The sequence below is a fragment of the Thalassophryne amazonica genome, chromosome 15, assembly GCF_902500255.1.
Source record: "Thalassophryne amazonica chromosome 15, fThaAma1.1, whole genome shotgun sequence".
Taxonomy (NCBI): Eukaryota; Metazoa; Chordata; class Actinopteri; order Batrachoidiformes; family Batrachoididae; genus Thalassophryne; species Thalassophryne amazonica.
Genome location: NC_047117.1, coordinates 82,035,713 through 82,057,044, shown reverse-complemented (window position 1 = coordinate 82,057,044; position 21,332 = coordinate 82,035,713). Strand labels below are relative to the sequence as shown.

The 21,332-nt window shown below is 41.4% G+C and overlaps 1 protein-coding gene across 2 annotated transcripts in view; it reads right to left on the bottom strand.

Annotated features, from left to right (window-relative positions):
• Positions 1–641: 641 nt before the first annotated feature.
• Positions 642–21,332, bottom strand: part of krt222 (keratin 222) — a 36,883-nt gene continuing 16,192 nt past the window's right edge. For both annotated transcript variants that reach the window (XM_034187820.1, XM_034187819.1), the window contains exons 5-10: positions 20,788–21,078; positions 15,749–15,874; positions 12,253–12,473; positions 8,643–8,866; positions 5,786–5,888; positions 642–1,456 (exon numbers count right to left, since the gene is read on the bottom strand). In XM_034187820.1, the coding sequence (XP_034043711.1) occupies positions 1,243–1,456; positions 5,786–5,888; positions 8,643–8,866; positions 12,253–12,473; positions 15,749–15,874; positions 20,788–21,078 (1,179 nt within the window). In that variant the 3' untranslated portion in view covers positions 642–1,242. The remainder of the gene's footprint in view (positions 1,457–5,785; positions 5,889–8,642; positions 8,867–12,252; positions 12,474–15,748; positions 15,875–20,787; positions 21,079–21,332) is intronic.

Below are 21,332 nucleotides of genomic sequence, written 5' to 3'. Positions count from 1 at the left end.
TAAACAATTGATGACAGGGAAGAAAAAACAAACAGTCTCATGTCCTGACGTGTCCTCTCTCTCAAACACCACACTGTTATCAGAATCAGAGGGTGCGTAAAACAATGGCACATCAATGGCATTAATCACCTATGTTAGTAATTATTATATTTGTACTGCACTCATATTTGATAACCACAATAGTAATAATAATAATCATTTAAAAAAAACAGTCAAACTCCTGTTATTCTATTTCTTCCTTTATGTCACACATCACTGATGTGTAAATACAGAGGAAGACGTTGCTGTGCAGCACTTTGTGTCTCACAGAAATCAAATCAGGGTCTCTGAGATAAACCTCAGATAAAAAAGTGAAAACCACAACAGTCTGCAGATGTTTTTTATTTGAAATGTTAAACTGTTAGAATTATGCTTCATTCTGATGTTACACTCTCCCCAAAATAAAATAAAGCAACGCAAAATAAATTACAGAGCTGCATAGATAATATCTTTAAATGCTTTTTTGGATATTCTGAGGCACCTAAATGCTATACACAATATTCTCTTTTTTATATCTTTGGTGGCAAATTAAAGACAATAAATACCTCTAAAGTGTAAAAGATAGCGTGATAAGATATTGTAATGTCAACTATTTACAAGTACTGCCCTCCTCTGGTTAAGACAGGAAATCAGAATTATTGTTTTCATTATTTATGACAATGCATTGTAAATATAGCCTATATTGTCATTTTGAGCTGCAAAAATCTCCACATAAAACTAAATGCAATGACAAGGACTCACTTTACACACATTCTGCATATTTCAGTGCTGAAGTTCTTCAAAGTGCTGCATGTTTCCACAGTGCAAAAGCATTTTACAAAGGAAAAACACCTTCAGATCATCCACAGCAGCTCATCGATTATCATCTCTACATCACCTGCAACAGAATAAAATATTGCAGGATTCATGTTTTTTTTTTTGCTGAATGTAATTGAGAAGCTAAATAAAAAACTGCTCTGTTAGATCTGCACGAAAGCCTAACGCATCGTCTTGTCATCACAGCGACTCACCTTAAATCATCGGCTACGATGCAAAGTCTTCAGACATTTTAAAATGCCTCTTAAGTGTGGTAATTTCAAATTCATACATAATAACGTAATACATTGAGTCCCATATATAAATTAGATGTTACTTCTTCATCACTGTTAGTGTTACCATAATCTGCTGCAGAGTCGAACCCCGTGCTGACCCCGGCAACCAGCGTTACGGTGGGATAGTTGTAACACTGCGAGATCTCTTCATGATGAGGCGCACCTCCACGTCGGGCAGGCTGTCCTGTTTTGTCTGGGCGCACCCCTCGTCTGCGGCAGCCATGTGCAGGTCAAAACGCAGCGAGACGGACTTCTTGCGCAATTTGGGGTTGCCTCTGAAGAAGGAGCCCTCCCACTGCTTGATCACCTTGTCAATCTTCTCGGTCCTGGTAGTTAGGAGAGGTTTGGTGACAAAGATGTGAAATTAGTGAGCAGCGACACCAAAAAGGTCCAAGCAGGTCATTTTGACACTTAAACAGAAAATATGTAATTATCATGTAATTATCCCACTTCTGACACAAACGTTTGGGCAGCATGGTGGCTTAATGGTTAGCACTGTTAGCTCACAGCAAGAAGGTCATGGGTTTGATTCCCACCTGTGGCCGTTCTGTGTGGAGTTTGCATGTTCTCCCCATGTTTGCGTGGGTGTGCTCCAGTTTCTTCCCATATTTAAAGATATGCAGGTTAGGCGACTTGGAAACTTTATAACTGCCCAGGTCTCGATCTCAATGGGACTTACCTGGTTAAATAAAAGTAAAATTAAATTTAATTATACATAGTGCATTTCTATGGCAACTACGGGTGGTTGCCATGCAGGACCGGGGGCGGTTCTGTGGTTTGGAGGATACAGCAACACACAGCAGCAACACTAGCATCAGCATATGATGCAGACTTTACTACGTTACTATAAACCATTTAAAAACAAACAAACACAAAAACAGCAAAGTTAAATCTGCTTTTTTTTTTTTTTTACCTGATTTTCATGGGTGCCATTAAGTTTTGTTCATTCTGTTTCAAGATTAAAGTCAGGTTTAAACTTTATTGTAATTTAACCTTTATTTAACCAGGTTAGTCCCATTGAGGTCAAGACCTTTTTTTGCAAGGGAGACGTGGACAATTATAAGGCCCCTATGTTCTGCCCAGTGCAAACCCACACCTGCTGCAACTGTGAGCATTACTACAAATTTCCAACCAGCGCAGTGGTCATTTTCACACCCAACGCGAACAGCCTCGAGGTCATAACATCACTTGTGCGACTATCATCTGTGCGACTGTGTGTGTATGTGTGTGTGTGCCGTCCTGAAAATGACATGTGGTCAGGGGCAAAGCTGACACGATCCTGTTTGCACATTAGACCATCAAAACCAGGTCAAAATTTGAGTGTCATGACTGTGCTTTTTAAATAGTGCAATATTCTAACATTCAGTTTGAGAATATTCTAACAATATTCTCAAACAGAACTGGCTCCACAATGCACGCACATTCTGCACATTGTGTTATAGCGCAAAATAGGAACATGACACCGAACTGCGCCCAAAAGCAACAACAAAAAAGGCATAACTAGTGGAAGAACAGAACTTTAATAACACTGGATTGTACCAGAGTATAAAGCTACAGTTCTTTGGTGATATGAGAGGATAGGCCACAAAATGCCCATTATTTCATTTGTGCTTGTTAATTATTTATTTGTGTGGTGTTATTTTCAGAACATGTGATTAAAGAGTTGCACTACCAACATAGTGACCTGGGTTTGATTCCTTGTCACCCTACAGGTCTGTGTCTTTGGACAGGGCACTTCACCGGCACTGTCACAGTCTACCCAGCTGGAAATGGGTAACTGTCCTCAGCTGGGGAAGTAACTTGCAATGGAATGGCATCACAACCAGGGGGAGTCGTAGACTCGCATATGCTATGAAATCCAACAACTGACACGGGCACTATTGGGCATCAGGACCTATATATGACTTACCGCTTCATAATTGTTATAACAGTGACCCTCTCTAAATGACAACATGTGAAAGTTCAGCAAATTACAGTCATTAAATTAAAAGAGTGCACAGGAGCCAGAGGTGTGAGGAAGAGCTGATGAGTACACAAAGGCTTGTCCTGTGGGTTACCATAAACAGCTGAGCTCCTTTTTATTTCTTTGTTTTTGTGCATGTGTCAGTTTGTGCATGTGAACAAAGTGGCAGCAGTTTCCCATCCAACAAGAACAGGTTTAACACCCTGAGGCCACCAAACCAGGCAGGTATCTCCACATCAACCACCACCCAGGAACTCATAGGAAACTGAACAACATGTCAATTATTGGCACATTTTTTAAAATCACATTTATCACTTTACAGCCCTGTAATGTAGAGGTGGGCGATACCGGGAATTTTGCTATTGATCCGACACCAAGTAAATACAGGCCGAGTATCGCCAATATCGATACTGATACCGATACCAATACGTTTTCATATTTAAGCTTCATAGATCCAAAGGATCCAAAAGACCTAGGACAGAATTTCGCCAAACATTGTACGTGACAACAAAATACTTTATTATCACAATCAACATTTTTGTTTAAAAAAATATCACCCAACACAATTTAAAACAAAATCTCCTGAGGTAGAGGGCTGACAAACCACAATACAACAAAATTAACACACCACAACAAAATTGGCTGGCGCCGCTGAGCCAAGTGACGGCACAACAACAAAAGACCAGAGGGGGGGAGGGTGCGCTGCTCCGTGTTGTGTGACACAGCGCTGCTCTTACCGACAGAGAGTACACTTTGATGAATCTGCGTGCGCAGCAGACAGTGTGTGCGGGAGAGATAAAAAGCTTGAGTATCGATCTTTTTACACGAGGATCATTCAATATCAATACCAGCGTTGGTATCGATATAATCGATATTAGGATCGATCCGGCCACCTCTACTGTAATGTGATAAACATGAAAGGATTATTCTTCTGAGAATCTGCATGTCTTTGCCAGAGCAGACCCAGCAGCTTGTGTTTTTATTCCACTGCACAGTTGATAAAAATAAATAAATAAAAATTGGTGTGTCATGTGACTGATTCTATCTTTTTCTGAATCAAACAAGTTGACTTGGTTTCTATGTTCGATTTTAGAAGTTGTATAACATAAAAATTGATGTTTCAGGCATAATTCCACAATCTTGCCACATGGTGGGGCTATGTGTAATAACAACACATTCCGACAAAGGAAAACCTGCAGACATCAGTATAACTTATGTTTTAGGTGCAATTACAGTGTGCTGCCAGATTGTGACACCAGATGCCGTGATGAACACATGCACACAAAGACAGACGTCTTCTTTATTCATCCATAAGACCTGGTAAATGTCTACATCAAACTATACAGTGTGGAATTTACAATTTATAGTCCGAAAGTGAAACTAAGGATAGTTTCAAGCTCGCTATGATGACCACCATGGCAGGGATAGATGCTAAGGAAATCCACCAAACAGTGAAATTCAGAGCTTTATGCTGGTAAAACAGGCAAACTGACGTCCATCCTAATTTGGATATGGCAGGCATCAGTCTTCAGTTCACACAATACAGAATATGAAGACAATCTACCAAGAGGGTTCTGAGATCTAACTCCAGAAGGACAGACAGACAGATGATATATATCCTCCACGTGGGCCGCTTAGTCAGTGGAGGTTAAAAAGAACAATCACAGGTCATATGTGAAAGATCACAACAGGGTGATGGCTGTGATACCTATAGAATCACAATGTCCTGCTCATACCCAGAAGAAAAAAAATATGTGGTTCAATTCATGCAGTTTAGTTCTTCTAAGACATTTTTGTATTTCAAAATTCAATTTCAGTTTAATTTCAATTTATTTTCATTTATATAGCACCAAATCACAACAAAGTTGCCTCAAGGCGCTTCACACAAGTAAGGTCTAACCTTACCAACCCCCCAGAGCAAGCACACAGGCCACAGCGGTAAGCAAAAACTCCCTCTGATGATTTGAGGAAGAAACCTCAAGCAGACCAGACTCAAAGGGGCAACCCTCGGAATGTCATTAAAATTGAATGTCATTGAAAGCGGAAGCTAAAATGTCCATAAAGACCATATGAAGACAGAAAAGACTGACAAAAGATAAAAAAAAAAAAAATGAACTCATGGAATTTGGATTCTGGCACAGATTTGGCTGAAAATCTAGATGGCTAAGGATATATCAATGGGAACTGAATATATGGTTTATAAAACACTGGTATCGCCGGTATTGATATATGGTTCTGAATGCTGGGTATTGAAGAAAGAAGATGAAAGAAGGCTACAAACCATGGAAATGAACTGCTTCCAAAGAATGCTGAAGGTAACAAGAAGAGACAGAATTAGAAATGAAGTCATGAGTCAAAGAGTAGGCTCAACTGAAACAGTGCTTGACGTTATACGTAAGAAGATGCTAGAGTGGTTTGGTCATGTTAAAAGAATGAAGCAGGAAAGACTACTGACAAGAGTAAACAAAACCATGGTTCATTGATTAAAAATCATTTAAAAATTCTAGAATCTGAATCATCCCCAAAATCTAAACATTTGTCCCCAGTTCATAAATTCTCCACCTGTTAACACCAGTATGCTGTCATGAGGAGGTACATTCTGAAGTGCTTGTGTTGAGAAAATGTCAACATTTCAGACTGAACTGAAGGGGCTGACTGCTGGTTAACAGAGGGCAAATAGATCGATACTCACTCGATGGTGCCGTGACCCTCTGCGCTCTCCCGCACCACATTGCCCTGAAGAATCTCTTGAGTCTTCACAGTGGAGATGGGCAAATCTTCATCTTGCTCTGGCTCTGTGAGAAGACATTAATGTCAAACCATAACAAGACTGTGCCAACAGAAAGATTTATGTAAATGTGTCAAACATGTGAGGACCCAAAGAAGTAAGAGGGATGAGTGGATCAGACGTCTGATGTCAATAGGTATGTTCTCAAAGAGAGCAGAGGTGATGAGAAGGTGATGGGTAGACACAAAGTCAAGAAGAGAAATACAGAAGGGCAGATGGTGGTGGATTTTGAAAAAAATATATGGAAAAGGCTCTGATATTTTAAGAAGAAGAAGATACATAGCGTGACTTATAAGAACAGAGGATGGTGCACCCAAATCCTATGCAGGAGATGCAACGTGAAAGAGATTGGAGGCTCGAAGGTGGTGGCAAGGAAGATGGATGGGTGTTTGTAAGATGATTTTGAAGTTGAAGAAGAGGAAGAGTGTAAGGGCCACATCAAGGATTTGATGGAAGAGGTGGAAGGGGGAAGACTATTTTGTGAAATTCAGGAAGAAGGTGGGACAGGACCCAGGTTGTGGTGAAGAGATGCTGGACAACTGGATGACTATTACATAAATGGGGATGGCACATTTAGGAAGGGACTTGGTGTGACAGAGGTGGTGGAATGAGGAAGTATGTTGGGAATGATCGGCAAAGAAGAAGTGGGATAGTTTGAGAGATGGAGAAAGTAGAATGGACTACAAGGAGATCTGGCATGAGGTGAAAACTAATGAGAATGCATAGGGTGAGCTGTCTATGAAGTCAAATACTAAGGCTAGTATCTCACTGGGCTGCGACAGTTGCAAGGAAATTCCTGCAGTTTGGCGCAATGTTTGTAGCCGTTCACCGTCCCCTCGACTCAGTCGCGGGGCGGCACTCACGCATCACTGGTTGAACAAACCCCAAAAAAATCACCGCGATGAACTTCCTTGTCAAATCGTCAGGCGAGCACCTTGTACCCCTCGCCACATCATCTCTGTGACTCAGAACATGTACTACATGAGAGACAACTTGTGAAGGATTGACCCACACTTTCCCTTTTATATAATCAGAGAGGAACAGCGCTTCTGGAAGCGACTAAACAGTTCAGCAACCTCCAGCTACCCCGCTCTGCAGCCATCTGGTACCCACCTGATATGCACTTGCGTGAGTGAGCTGGACGTGTCCTGTCCCGCCACAGACAAGCTGCACAGACCGGATTCATTGTGTTTACCTCTATTTATTTATTTATTTTTCTGAGGACAGAAGTGGATTTAAGTTTAATGCTCCCGCTCAGCGCACACCCCACGTGCACACATGGCTGAACACATTCTGTCTGGCCATGGACAACCTACACAAGCCAGATTTATTATTTATTTATTTATTTTTCCAAGGACAGAAGTGGATTTAAGTTTAATGCTCCTGCTCAGTGCGCACCCGCTGTGCATGCATGCACAGTGTGCTGGATGGATGATGTCAGCACTTTGATTTCATTGTTTTATGTTATTTTTATTGGAGCACCTCCAAAGGATCACGATGCCCATGCATTGATCACCATGCCATCTAATGAAATTCAGTTTTATGTGAGCCACGGCTATGAATGCACAGTCCGGCTTTACGCATCGTGCCCGGCCACAAACCAGATTTTCTCATTTCATTTGTTTATTTTTCTGAGGACCGCAGTCAGAGGTATAAAGTTGTTCAGCCACAGCATAAGGATATGGCAAGGCTAGGCTAAGAAGAGATATGAAGATATGTGAGCAGCAAAATAATTTTATACCATGAAACAGCACTACAGACTTTATGTTTACTTTGAGAATGATGACAAAGAAGTGTGCATGTTTGTGGATTTAGAGAACACTTATGTTAAGGTCCTCAGAGTAGTTGTGCTTGTCTATGAGCAAGTTGGAAGTGGCAAAAGTAGGTGAAGGTGGTGCAGGATATGTGTAATAACAGCGTGACAGCAGTGAGATGTGCAATCAGAAGGGTATCATGGTGGAAGCAGGATTTTATCAAGGATCAGCTCTGAGCCCTTTTCTGTTTGCAATGGTGGTGAGCAGGATGACAGACAAGGTGAGACAAGTCTTCATGAAATATGATGTTTGTAGATGACGCAAGTCGTGTTTAGAATACGGACCATGTTGATGCAATCCTGGAGAGGTGGAGATATGCTCTGGAGAGAAAGGGAATGAAAGATGGACTATATGTGTGTGAAAGAGAGGAAGGGTGTAGAGGAGGGGTCACCAACCCTGTTCCTGGAGGGCGCCTGCCCTGCATATTTTCTAACTCTCCCTGATCCACTCCCAGGCAATTAACTCTATCAGGTGTGCTCAGCCAATCAAGAGATGGAAAACAGCACTTTTAAAAAAACAGGTGTGACTTGAGTAGGTAAATGTGGAAAACATGCAGGACAGGTGCCCTCCAGGAACGGGGTTGGGGACCCCTGGTGTAGAGAGTAGGAGCGGTGAAGGTGAATGATTTGAAATATGGGGGTTCAGCTCAAAGTAATAGAGAGTGTGTAAGAGTGATGAAGGAAAAAAGTGCAGGCAGGGTGGAGGGACCAAGCAGGTAGGACAGTTTGGAGATAAAGTGAGACAGGTGAAAGGAAATGATCTGGGCATGTAGACAAGAGGGATGTAGGGTATATCAGGAGAAGGATGCTGAGGATGCTGAGTGGGAAAAGTTCAAGGCTGACAAACAAATTTATGGATGCGGTGAAGGACAACATGTACATGGATGGTGTGACAGAGGAAGCTGCAGAAGACAGGAGAAGATGGACATGATGGCCCCAACGTTCTACCTGTAAGTATCACAAGGCTTTGCTGTCTTTGCAATATAGAGCTTTTCTTTAGCTCATTATCTGGTGGGAGGAGTGACGGTATTTCAGGTAGGGGCTCGGACTTTGGTTCATCTGGAGTAACAGCAGGGTCACTGAAGCCGTTCTCCAGGCCGTTCTCCTTTGCCTCGACCACAGAAGCTCTCCAGGGCTCCAGCACCATTGCCTGCCCCTGACGTTCCATGTATCTGCAGGCACAAGTGCATAACACAGATCAATAACATTCAAAATACATCTGGAATGTGTTTTACTTTGTATTATTGTGTGTGAAATTGCAAAGGTCAAAGTGAGACACATCAAAAAGCCTGTAAAGAAAACTGAAGGCCACGCCAGAAGAACAGAATATTCCCTCATAAAACAGCTTGACACTGGCAGTTAAAAAACAGACAAGATGCATCAACTGTCTGGATTCTATTACATTACGTTGATTAAAGACAGTGCTGCAGTTTAGAGCTGTGAATCGGGGCGGGGGATCGCGGCAGGTCCATCTAATTTATTGTTTGTGATTTTATTTTATTTTTTAATGTATAGATGAAAAAAAGACTAAAGTAATACCTGATTGCATCTTTGACTGTAATTATCCCACATTTTCAATTTCAAAACAGAGAAATTGTACACTATTAATAACAGAATTGTAGGTTTTGATTTTGTCGTTAAGTGATGAGGAAGCGGTTTGCATCTTTTAAAGTTAAACAAATTAGTGTTTGTGACTTTTATGTGTTTTATTCCTGGAAACAGACTTCGAATAACGATGCTATAAAACAAATATTTTTAGACCAATTAATTTCTTTTTGTCATTGCCAGTGTTGTGTTTTTGGTGGGATAAGCAGGATTATTAAAAAGCTGCATAGACTGAACTGATTTGTATAAAAGAAGGCGATAAATTTGTTCCTCTTTGGACCGGAATCAATAATAAAAGAGAGCCAGGGTAAAAAAAAAAATAAATAAATAAATACGTTTGAAGTTTTTGGAGCATTATCAGGTTAATGAGTGTAGTAATTTCCAAATGGATACATATTGCTTGTAACACTACACTGAAGCCAAAACTTCTGCAGTACCTAGAAATATAAACAGTGAAAATATTTTCATTCAGTCAGTGGATCCACAAAATTTCTGCAAGTCACACCTTAAAAATTATTGCATATTTTGGTCTGAAATTTAGGGTTCTGATAGATACAGGTGAGGACCAAGGAACCTCCTGTTACGACCGATGTTGACATCTCTTGCCATACAGAATGACCATGCAGTGCTCACCCCCGCCCCCCAAAAAACCAGAACCCATAAAAACTGTAATAAATCCTACAAAGGTCTAGTAAATTTAAACTTCAGTCCCCAAAGTTTCAGTTATCTTGGTCACTTTGCATAAAAGTCATGTTCGTTCAAAACTATGCTTCAAATGGTTTGATTTGTTGGCGAAATAGGCCTCCAGACTAAACGTCTTTTCCTTGGGTGACCAAGACATGTTGGGGAAGACTATCGTCTTGGTCACCCTGTATATAAAAAGGCAGACAGGTAAATCAATGTGAGTCTATTTATATCTAAGAAAGGCTGAGAGCCCCCCCCCCCCCACCTCCACATGCACAAATGCATGCATGCACTCCTGCAAAACATTAAAATTATTGTTTTTATTTTATTTTACAGTAATGAACTTTAACATACATACAGTAGTGTTCAGAATAATAGTAGTGCTATGTGACTAAAAAGATTAATCCAGGTTTTGAGTACATTTCTTATTATTACATGGGAAACAAGGTACCAGTAGATTCAGTAGATTCTCACAAATCCAACAAGACCAAGCATTCATGATATGTACACTCTTAAGGCTATGAAATTGGGCTATTAGTAAAAAAAAAAAAAAAAAGTAGAAAAGGGGGTGTTCACAATAATAGTAGCATCTGCTGTTGACACTACAAACTCAAAACTATTATGTTCAAACTGCTTTTCTTTAGCAATCCTGTGAATCACTAAACTAGTATTTAGTCGTATAACCACAGTTTTTCATGATTTTCTTTCTTCTTGTTGAAACATCCATTTCAAGGACATGTCCTCTTCAGCATAAGGCAACATAACCTCTTCAAGTATTTTGACATATCCAAACTGATCCATGATACCTGGTATGCAATATATAGGCCCAACACCATAGTAGGAGAAACATGCCCATATTATGATGCTTGCACCACCATGCTTCACTGTCTTCACTGTGAACTGTGGCTTGAATTCAGAGTTTGGGGGTTGTCTCACAAACTGTCTGCGGCCCTTGGACCCAAAAAGAACAATTTTACTCTCATCAGTCCACAAAATATTCCTTCATTTCTCTTTAGGCCAGTTGATGTGTTCTTTGGCAAATTGTAACCTCTTCTGCACATGTCTTTTATTTAACAGAGGGACTTTGCGGGGGATTCTTGCAAATAAATTAGCTTCACACAGGCGTCTTCTAACTGTCACAGCACTTACAGGTAACTCCAGACTGTCTTTGATCATCCTGGAGCTGATCAATGGGTGAGCCTTTGCCATTCTGATTATTCTTCTATCCATTTTTATGGTTGTTTTCTGTTTTCTTCCACGCGTCTCTGTTTTTTTTTTGTCCATTTTAAAGCATTGGAGATCATTGTAGATGAACAGCCTATAATTTTTTGCACCTGCGTAGAAGTTTCCCCCTCTCCAATCAACTTTTTAATCAAACTACGCTGTTCTTCTGAACAATGTCTTGAACATCCCATTTCCCTCAGGCTTTCAAAGAGAAAAGCATGTTCAACAGGTGCTGGCTTCATCCTAAAGTAGGGGACACCTGATTCACACCTGTTTGTTCCACAAAATTGACAAACTCACTGACTGAATGCCACACTACTATTATTATGAACACCCCAATTTCTACTTTTTTTTACTAATAGTCCAATTTCATAGCCTTAAGAGTGTGCATATCATGAATGCTTGGTGTTGTTGGATTTGTGAGAATCTACTGAATCTACTAGTACCTCGTTTCCCATGTAACAATAAGAAATATACTCAAAATCTGGTTTAATCTTTTTAGTCACATAGCACTACTATTATTCTGAACACTACTGTATATCTTTAACTCTAGTATTTTTCTTCTTTTTATCACTGCTTAATCCAAAGGATTTTTTATTGTCCATTTTTAGTGTGTACAACAATAACTTTGACAGTGCAAAACCTCACACCCACTGTGGGACCTTTGGTGCTCTCTTAAGGTGGGGGAAATCGGACACCAGGTTGGAAGCCTTGTTGCTAAGTGTAGAGTCCTGGTGGCCAATGAGGATACTGTTGCTTTAATAAAATGAAATTTAGAATTTATTTACACAACGCCAAATCACAATACGTCACCCCAATGTGCTCCACACAAGTAAGGTTTAAACTGTGCCCACCCCCTGAGCAAGAACATTGGCAACAGTGATCATGAAAAACTCTCTCAGGTGGTTTTTGATTTTAGGAAGAAACCTCAAGCAGACTGGACTCTGGGGTGTCCACCTGCTTTGGTTATACTACTACGATTGACAAGCAAACACTTCATTTTAGACCTTAACAGTCTCCTCTTTTCACTCGTTGTGGCCCTTACCTGCTTTCTTCACGCTCCAGCAGCCGGCGGTAGGTGGTGATCTCACGCTCCAGCCTCATTTTGGTGTTGAGCAGCTGGCTGTGACGCTGGCGCTGGGTGAGGAGCCCTTGCCTCACCTGCTCCAGCTCATTCTCCAGCCTGGAGATCACCTCAGAAAGGTGCTGCAGCTGGCTGGAGTACAGCTGCTGGGTGTTCTGCAAAGAACTCTCCAGGCCTTTCTCCTGTAGACCCAGAGCCAAGGAACTAATTAAGACTGAATTAAGATGTTAGTGCAATCAGAAGTATGGCCCTTTAAAATGAATGATAAATTATTTTGAAAACTAAGAAAATTAAGTACAAATCATATTCAGTAACTTGAAAAAGCTCATGTCAACATCCTCTGAATTGTCTAAAGAAAACTGACTGTGAAAATGATGATTGGTAGTGACAATAATGCTAATATGTAGTTAGTCCAAGTACTTATGGTCTTTGAATCATAGGTCATGTTTTGATGTTTGGTTTGGTCTCCATGTTAGCCTATCTTCAGTATTATTCTATGTGTTATCTGGTAAATTTTCCCTTCTTATTAAAGTCATGGGTCATGTCTCTCTCTCTCTCTCTCTCTCTCTCTCTCTCTCTCTCTCTCTCTCTCTCTCTCTCTCTTCTCTCTCTCACTTCTCCAATGTCATTTTTACCTCAGTATATTAGTTCATCTCTGTCTTACCTGTGTTAACTGTTAAGTCTTTTATTCACATTTCTTGGCAGATTCAATGTTACTGCCTTCCTGTTACAGACCTTTGCTGACGTTCTGTGTTCCCAAGTGTTTTTTGTCTTCCGTTTCAGCCTGATAATCTGTATGTAAGCTTCTTTTTGTTGAACTCTGCCTGTTTGTGGATGACCCTCTGCTGTGTCAATCTAAAACACTGTCACCTAATTGGACTGACTCCCAATTTAAATATATGCTGAGTTACTATTCACCCTGACATAAACAGCATAAAGAACTTTGGACATAAATATACGGCTTGTTCTCTGAGCTGTGGCCACAGCATTGTATTCACTGTTACAATAATACATATGATATTTAATATGATGTTTTTTATTAAACCTCTTGAATTAAAACTGTCAGCCTACTCAGTCAAGCACATTCTGATTGTTTCATTCAAAAACGGTCACTGTATAAATACTGATGAACCTGTGTGCTGGTTGTCATCATTGTGCTAAAAAGCAAATCGCACAAATCTCAGATTTCTTGCAAACTACACTGGATTTTCCTCCAGGCTTTTTAAAAGTATATACCGCATTTTGTTTTACACTCTGCCCTAACAAGCATCCCGCGGCCACCACCACGCTTCACAGTGATAAGTGTGTGTATAATGCTGTTTAAACTGAGGTCCAAAAAGTTAAATTTTTATCTCTTCAAACCATAGAATGTTCTTCTAGCTGACGTCAGCGTCTCCATTAAACCTCAAGTTAAGCATGTTTTGTGTTTTCAGACTTATTGCTCCTAGACTGGTCTGTGTGTGTACGTGTGTGTGCACGGGTGCATATTAATACAACTCCAATTCCAATGAAACTGGGATGTTGTGTAAAATGTAAATAAAACAGAATACAATGATTTGCAAATCCTCTTCAACCTATATGCAATTGAATACACCACAAAGACAAGATATTTAATGTTCATACTGATAAACTTTATTGTTTTTATGCAAATATTTGCTCATGTTGAAATGGATGCCTGCAACACGTTTCAAAAAAGTTGGGACGGGGCAACAAAACACTGGGAAAGTTGATGTATGCTCAAAGAACACCTGTTTGGAAACAGGTGAGTGTCAAGATTATGTATAAAAGGAGCATCCCCAAAAGTCTCAGCTGCTCACAAGCAAAGATGGGGCAAGGATCACCATTTTGTGAACAACTGTGTGAAAAAATAGTCCAACAGTTTAAGAACAATGTTTTTCAATGTTGAATTGCAAGGAATTTAGGGATTCCATCATCTACAGTCCATAATATAACCAGAAGAGTCAGAGAATCTGGAGAACTTTCTACACGTAAGTGGCAAGGCCGAAAACCAACACTGAATGCCCGTGACCTTTGATCCCTCAGGTGCCACTGCATTAAAAACCAGCATCGTTGTGTAAAGGATCTTACCACGTGGGCTCAGGAACACTTCAGAAAACCATTGTCAGTTAGCACAGTTCCTCGCTATATCTCAAGACATCATCAAGTGCAAGTTAAAAGTCTACCATGCAAAGCGAAAGCCATACATCAACAACATCCAGAAACGCCGCCGCCTTCTCTGGGCCTGAGCTCATTTGAAATGGACAGATGCGAAGTGGAAAAGTGTGCTGTCGTCTGATGAGTCCACATTTCAAATTGTTTTTGGAAATCATGGACATCGTGTCCTCCGGACAAAAGAGGAAAAAGACCATCCAGACCATCCAGATTGTTAGCAGCACAAAGTTCAAAAGTCAGCATCTGAGATGGTATGGGGGGGGGGGGGTGTTAGTGCCCATGGCATGGACAATTTGCACATCTGTGATGTCACCATCAATACTGAAAGGTACATCCAGGTTTTGGAGCAACACATGCTGCCATCCAAGTAGCGTCTTTTTCAGGGACGACCCTGCTTATTTCCGCAAGACAATGCCAAGCCACATTCTGCACGTTACAACAGCGTGGCTTCATAGTAAAAGAGTGCAGGTACAAGACTGCCCTGCCTGCAGTCCAGACCTGTCACCCACTGAAAATGTGTGGTACATTACGAAGCGCAAAATACGACAACAGAGACCCCGAACTGTTGAACAACTGAAGTCATACATCAAGCAAGAATGGGAAAGAATTCCACCTACAAAGCTTCGACAATCAGTGTCCTGAGTTTCCCAAATGCTTATTGAGTGTTGTTAGAAGGAAAGGTGATGTAACACAGTGGTAAACATACCACTGTCCCAGCTTTTTTTTTTTGAAACGTGTTGCAGGCATCCATTTCAAAATGAGGAAATATTTGCACAAAAACAGTAAAGTTTATCAGTTTGAACATTAAATATCTTGTCTTTGTGGTGTATTCAATTGAATATAGGTTGAAGAGGATTTGCAAATTGTATTCTGTTTTAATTTACAATTTACACAATTTCCCAACTTCACTGGAATTGGGGTTGTACTTTTTTTTTTTTTTGGAGTTTGAAGGCCATAATCTGACATCTGTTGAAGGTGTGAACACCAAATTTACAGATATGTAACTCATCTTAATATCTCATGAGTTTAAATATGCAACATAAATGTTAAGAATGAGGCCATGAAGGTTAATATCAAGGTCATGGGTGGATGGTGCGGTTACATTTATAGGTATTTAAATTAAATTAAACCTTCTGTTTAGAAAGCAACTACACTAACCATTTTTTAAAAATTTGATTTGCTGTCATAAAACAATAAATACATGTAAACCCCTGGCTTGGGGGTGAACACTCTCATTTGGGGAGTGGCTAGATATCCGATAATGAAAATGATAATGATCTCTTACCAAGGCATGTAGAGTATCTATCTCCACCTGCAGGGAGTGCCACTGTCTCCTGGCTTCCCCTAGCTCAGCCCGCGCCTCTCTGAGCGCTGCTCCGCCGAGGCTCACCTGCTCCCACGCTGCTTCCTCCTGGGTGAGGACGAGTTACCGTTACAAGCACGGAAACCAGTACCACTAACAGGTGTCACCAGCTAAGTCATAGACAGCTGCTGACAGACACGTCTCTCAACACTCAGTCGTATCATTTGGAGACACCAGGAAACAAAACCTTATGTAATGTGACAGATTTTTTTGAACCATTAGATGTGCTCAGTGGGTCAAAGGTGTCATACTATCTACTGTCAAAATTGACAAAATTTCCCCGATTGGTGCACATGAGTGACAACGGGCACACAACATTAAGAAAATCTGCAGTCTTTCATACTTTCTGCCTTGTAATTTGTGTTCCAGTCCCTCCCATAAAGTGAAGGGACGAGACAGACAGATAATGACAGTGACAGTAACAAAAGTGGAGCCAACAACAACAACAACGACACAAAAAAAGATTAAACAAAACAGCAAATTGTGTTTAACAGAGGAGGTGATCAAGATATAGCAGCAATCACACAATGACCCCAAACTTTGGGAGAAAACTAACCCAGTGAGCACAAGGACGCCATATAGGACACCAGCCTCCAGGCTAGGCTTTTTACACGCCAGAGTGTTCATCTACACCTTACACAGCAGGGTTGACAGTGCACATAGACTGTTTGTACAGTACACACAGAAATGAACATTGATACTTGCAGCGCTGAGGTCCACTGGTCTCGGTGCTTATTCCCGATATCCGCAGTGTGAAGAAGATGAGAGTGTACGACTACCCCTGGTTTGGACGCCAGGGGTACTTCGCAGCCTGGGACACATTTAGAGCTGGGTGCACTGGGACAATGCAGGTGCAGTGTCTGAAAATGATCTGCTGGGTGCTTCCACCAGAAAACCTTTCAATTCTGCCAAGTCCTGAGTCTGCATCTAAATAGCAATGTTTCGGGTTCAAATGCGCATAACTTAAAGGAAATCTGATTACTGTTATTCATATTGTGCTCACAACACACCCGTGATTATTTAAGAGGCTAAATACAATCCCTTTGGATCCAGTGCCCTACTTTGCACTCGCACCGATACTACAGGGCCCATGAAGTTCATTTCTTTGCTACGTGGAGTTGTGGCCACACATACACACACCTTCTGTGTAAGTGTCCTTTCCCGCTGGCAAACAGTCAGAAGAGAAGCATCCAGGGGTGGTGCTGCTGGTGGTGTATGTTTCAGTTTGGGTAAATAGACACATCGCTGTGCAAGCTGTTCTGACAAACTGTACAGCTGTTATGTGATTCACACCCTCTGTCTTGTCCACCCGCTTTACTACCACGACAAGCTGAGCAGCCACGGCAACATCACGACAGCAAAGACACACAAAGCTATATGTTTATGATCCCAGTGGTTCCCCAAGTTCTATTTTCCAGAAGCACATATTTTTAATGATGAAGAATGAGATGAGTTTTGCAGAAAACCAGTTATTCCAGGTCAGGCTGACATCACCGACAAGCTTTTGTTCAGCTGATGATTATCATCTATTGATTAAATTCCGTGTGGTGTCAGATGATATTTCAGGCGTCTGCTTGTCTACTTTGAACAAACCAGTTTGGAAAGGTCTGTGTACAAACTAAGTGCTTTAATTAGTTCTTGCTGTAAACCTGCTACAATCTCACGAATTCAACAAGTACACAATGGAGTCGACTCTTTGAATGTTTTTTACCATTTCAGTCACAAGAAGGAATTTCTTCTGCACCACTGTTATTTTGTTCCTTAATATTGACAAAAAGGATTCATAGTCAGGTCTAGCAGCATGCCCTAGTGCAGCTTGCTGCTACATCCACCACACTACAGGATTGCCTTGGGACCTGAATGGAAACCGCCCAGGCAGACAACCAGTCCATTCCCACCTCATGAAAGTAGCCATGTATCCACCATAGGCAGGTGAAAAGTGAGCGCCCCCTTGGCCTTCTCCAGCCACTGTGGTACTCAACACCGAGGCACCCGTGTGCTGGAATATAACAAGACAAACATAACACACAACCAAAATGTCGTAGCTGAAGTTCCTCATATTGGAAGTGATACCCCTCCTCAGTCCTGCCAGTGGTGGATAATACTCTCACTTGAACCACTGTCCAAAGTTGTGATAAAATATGGGAAAGGTCTTGCATAAACAAAGACTGATTGATGAATGTTGCTGCATGCAGAATGAGAAGATTTCCAGTGTTTGAACAGAAACAGTGAATTAAAAACGATGGTGACAGCGTCAATATTGTAGCTTCCCAAAACTGCCTTATAATGGACTCAAACGGCGATAGATTTGTCCTTGGACCCAACTATTTGTGGCATGCCTTGAGCATCCCCAACCAAATCACAACCTGAAGCTTTATCGGGAGCTAGCCCTGCCCCTGCCAGCAGTATCCAAAGATCTTCTGAAGAGACCTAGTACCAAAGACATCAAGTCAGCACATTAGATGACTGGTTCGTCTCACAACCATACAGTGAGACAGGAAGCACCAGGACCCAAAAGACTGGAGCATTTATTCTGCTGCAAAGATCTTGGCATCTCCAAAGTAAAAAAAAGAAAAAAGATAACTGTCCAGCAACCTCATGACCATAAGCTCCTGGAGATCACCTGTCCTGCTTCTGGAGATCACCTGCCCTGCAGATTTTCTATGTCTACTGAAGGCAGCCACTCCTGATTAGTCACATGTGGAGCTGTTTGGCTATTGATTGGATGAAAACACCAGGCCTCACTGATCAGCAGTAGATGGAGCAGGAAGATTTGAAAAACACAGAAGGTAGGTAGGTGCTCTGCAGGAGCAGGGTTAGTAACACCCGCCATAAGCTCTTCCCAGGTATCTCTTGATCTCGTAGGCTGAGCACACAGAGACATGAATGTCACGGATGAGATAAGTGAACGTCCCTGAAAGTTCAACACTTTCACGACACAGAGACAGATTTCTGATAACCGACTCCAGGAAGTCATCGAATGCCTGGATCTTAGTTTTGATCCAGGACAACTGCAAACCAAAGACTCCAATTCCTCACTCAGTTTCTCAACTGCTGGAATCAGGGTATCCATTAATTTTGCATCATATGGATGATGGAAAATAGGAGGAGGTTTTGTTGAAGCTAAATGTAACAGTTTATTTGTTTAGTGCAGAAAATAAAAAATGTCAATGCATGTACATAAAGATATATACATCTACAAATACAACCAATGGTGAAAACATATCCTCTTTTTTCCAAAAGATAAAGGTGCCACAGGTCTCCCAAATGGATAAAAATAGTAGTGGATGCTGAAGTAAGAATGAAAAATGGGAAATCGCTGGGTGTAGATGGCTTCCCAGCAGAATTTTATAAAAAAATACATAGATTTCCTCTGCCCTGGTTTTTCATGAAGGATTTCAATATGGTTCACTTCCTGACAGTTTTAATGAGGCTATAATACCCCTAATACCAAAAAAGATAAAGATATAGCAGACCCAGCTAATTATAGATCCATAATCTTAATTAATGTTGATTGTAAACTACTATCCAAGATATTGGCTCTGAGGTTGGACAAAGTTTTGCCAACAATTTTATTTTATATATAGAGATCAAGTGAGATTCATACAAAATAGATCGTCGACTGATAACATGAGGAGACTATTACATCTGCTATGGATGAATAAGACTAACTCACAACCCGTAGTAGCCATATCTTTAGATGCCCAAAAAGCTGTTGACAGGGCGTAGTGGGCTTTCCTATTTGCAACTCTGTCAAGATTTGGATTTGGTGCTAATTTCTGTAGATGGATAAGGATTCTGTATTCGAATCCAAGGGCCACAGTTTTTACTAATGGGATAGTGTCTTGTTTTTTTAACATATCTAGATCAACACATCAAGGATGCAGTCTTAGCCCACTCTTGTTCACATAAATATAATAAATAACAGCAGCGTAACAAATAACAAAAATTAAACTGACTTTAAAACAGCATAAATTAAAAACTAAATAAAATATAATAGCAACTCAAAAAATGCTTGTTTAAAATAATATAATTTGAGATGTTTCTTAAAAGTGTCCAGATCATAGGATTTAATGTCACTGGGTAGGGAGTTCCACACTTGTGGTGCTGTGTAAGTGAAGGCTCGTGTGCCGACCCGAGTCCTACACCTATAGGGACCTTGAGGTTGCCCTGGCTGCTGGATCATAGTGCTTGTTGTGGACTGCAGATTTCCACAAGGCCTTTAAGGTAGGTTGGTGCCAACCTATTTAGACACTTATATGTCAGTATAGCAATCTTAAATGAGATGGGATATGAAACTGGCAGCCAATGGAGATCTTTCAACAGTGATGTCACTTGATTGTACTTCTGGGCATCACACAGAACTCTGGCTGCACAGTTCTGCAGGTTTTAGAGTTTGTTGATAACACACTTTGGTGCCCTGTACAACATTGCTGTAGTCAATGTTGGAAGTCACAAAAGCATGGACAATTTTCTCTGTGGACGGTTTGTAAGTAAGTTAAAATGAGCTTCTTTGTCACTTTCTTTCACTTCTAAATCCTAGGCGTAGTGGCCATCAAGGCCACTGCAGCTTGTTCAATGCTTAATAAGACAGACAGAGACCAAAGAGTATGAATATAATGCTTACCAAAAACTTTGCACTCAGTGGTACAAAAAAACAAAAAACCAAACAACCAAGATGTGTGAGAGATGATGGTGATAATGCAATGTGATGACCGTCTGGTCCATGAAGGTTGGATGCAAGGTCTCATTGAAAACGAGGTTGAGGCATAGTGAGTTCTAACCCGAAAACACTTAGTAAACATTTCATGAATCGCATAAGTCCAGCTGAGCACCAAAAGGACATCAGCGTGGAGTTGGTCTTGAGGGTGTGTCTGGTTGGCAGAGGTCCAGGACAACATGAGAGAAGACGAGTGAAGAAGCAGGAGGGTATGACAACAGAAAGAGTTGACAATGCGTACCTCTGCGAGAGCTCCTCCGTTTGTTCTGGCTGCTGAGCCGGCTCCAGGTCCGGCTCTGGCTCCGAAGCGGCTAGGCCCGAGCAAGCCCGGGAACGCATGTGAGGCAGCGCTCAGGCCGGGATGTCTCTCACCAGGTCTGGCAAGTCTGTTCTGGCTGTGCTGCGCTCTGATTCGGTCGAGGAGCCGGGTGAGCTCCATCCCTGTGCCATCCTCCTCCCTTCCCGATGCTGCGTCCGGCGCTAACAGAGCATCACAGGAGCCGGCCTTCTGCAGCTGCAGAGCCCGGGCTGCCTGGGAACAGCCAACCGGAGAGGGAGGGAGAGAGAGAGAGAGAGATGGAGAGAATGACAGAGAGGTTTAAAAAACAGCTGGAGGTCAGAGGGAGGCAGTAACAGAGAACCGGGCTGATTGGATTCATGAATGCAAAAGAGACAAAGAGGGTAAGATTCATGGAAAGCATGCAAAATGTCTGAATGATGGGAAACAGTGGAAAGAGGAGGAAGAAGCAGGTGGCAGGAGTGAAAAAGTGGAGGAGACAAAAATGA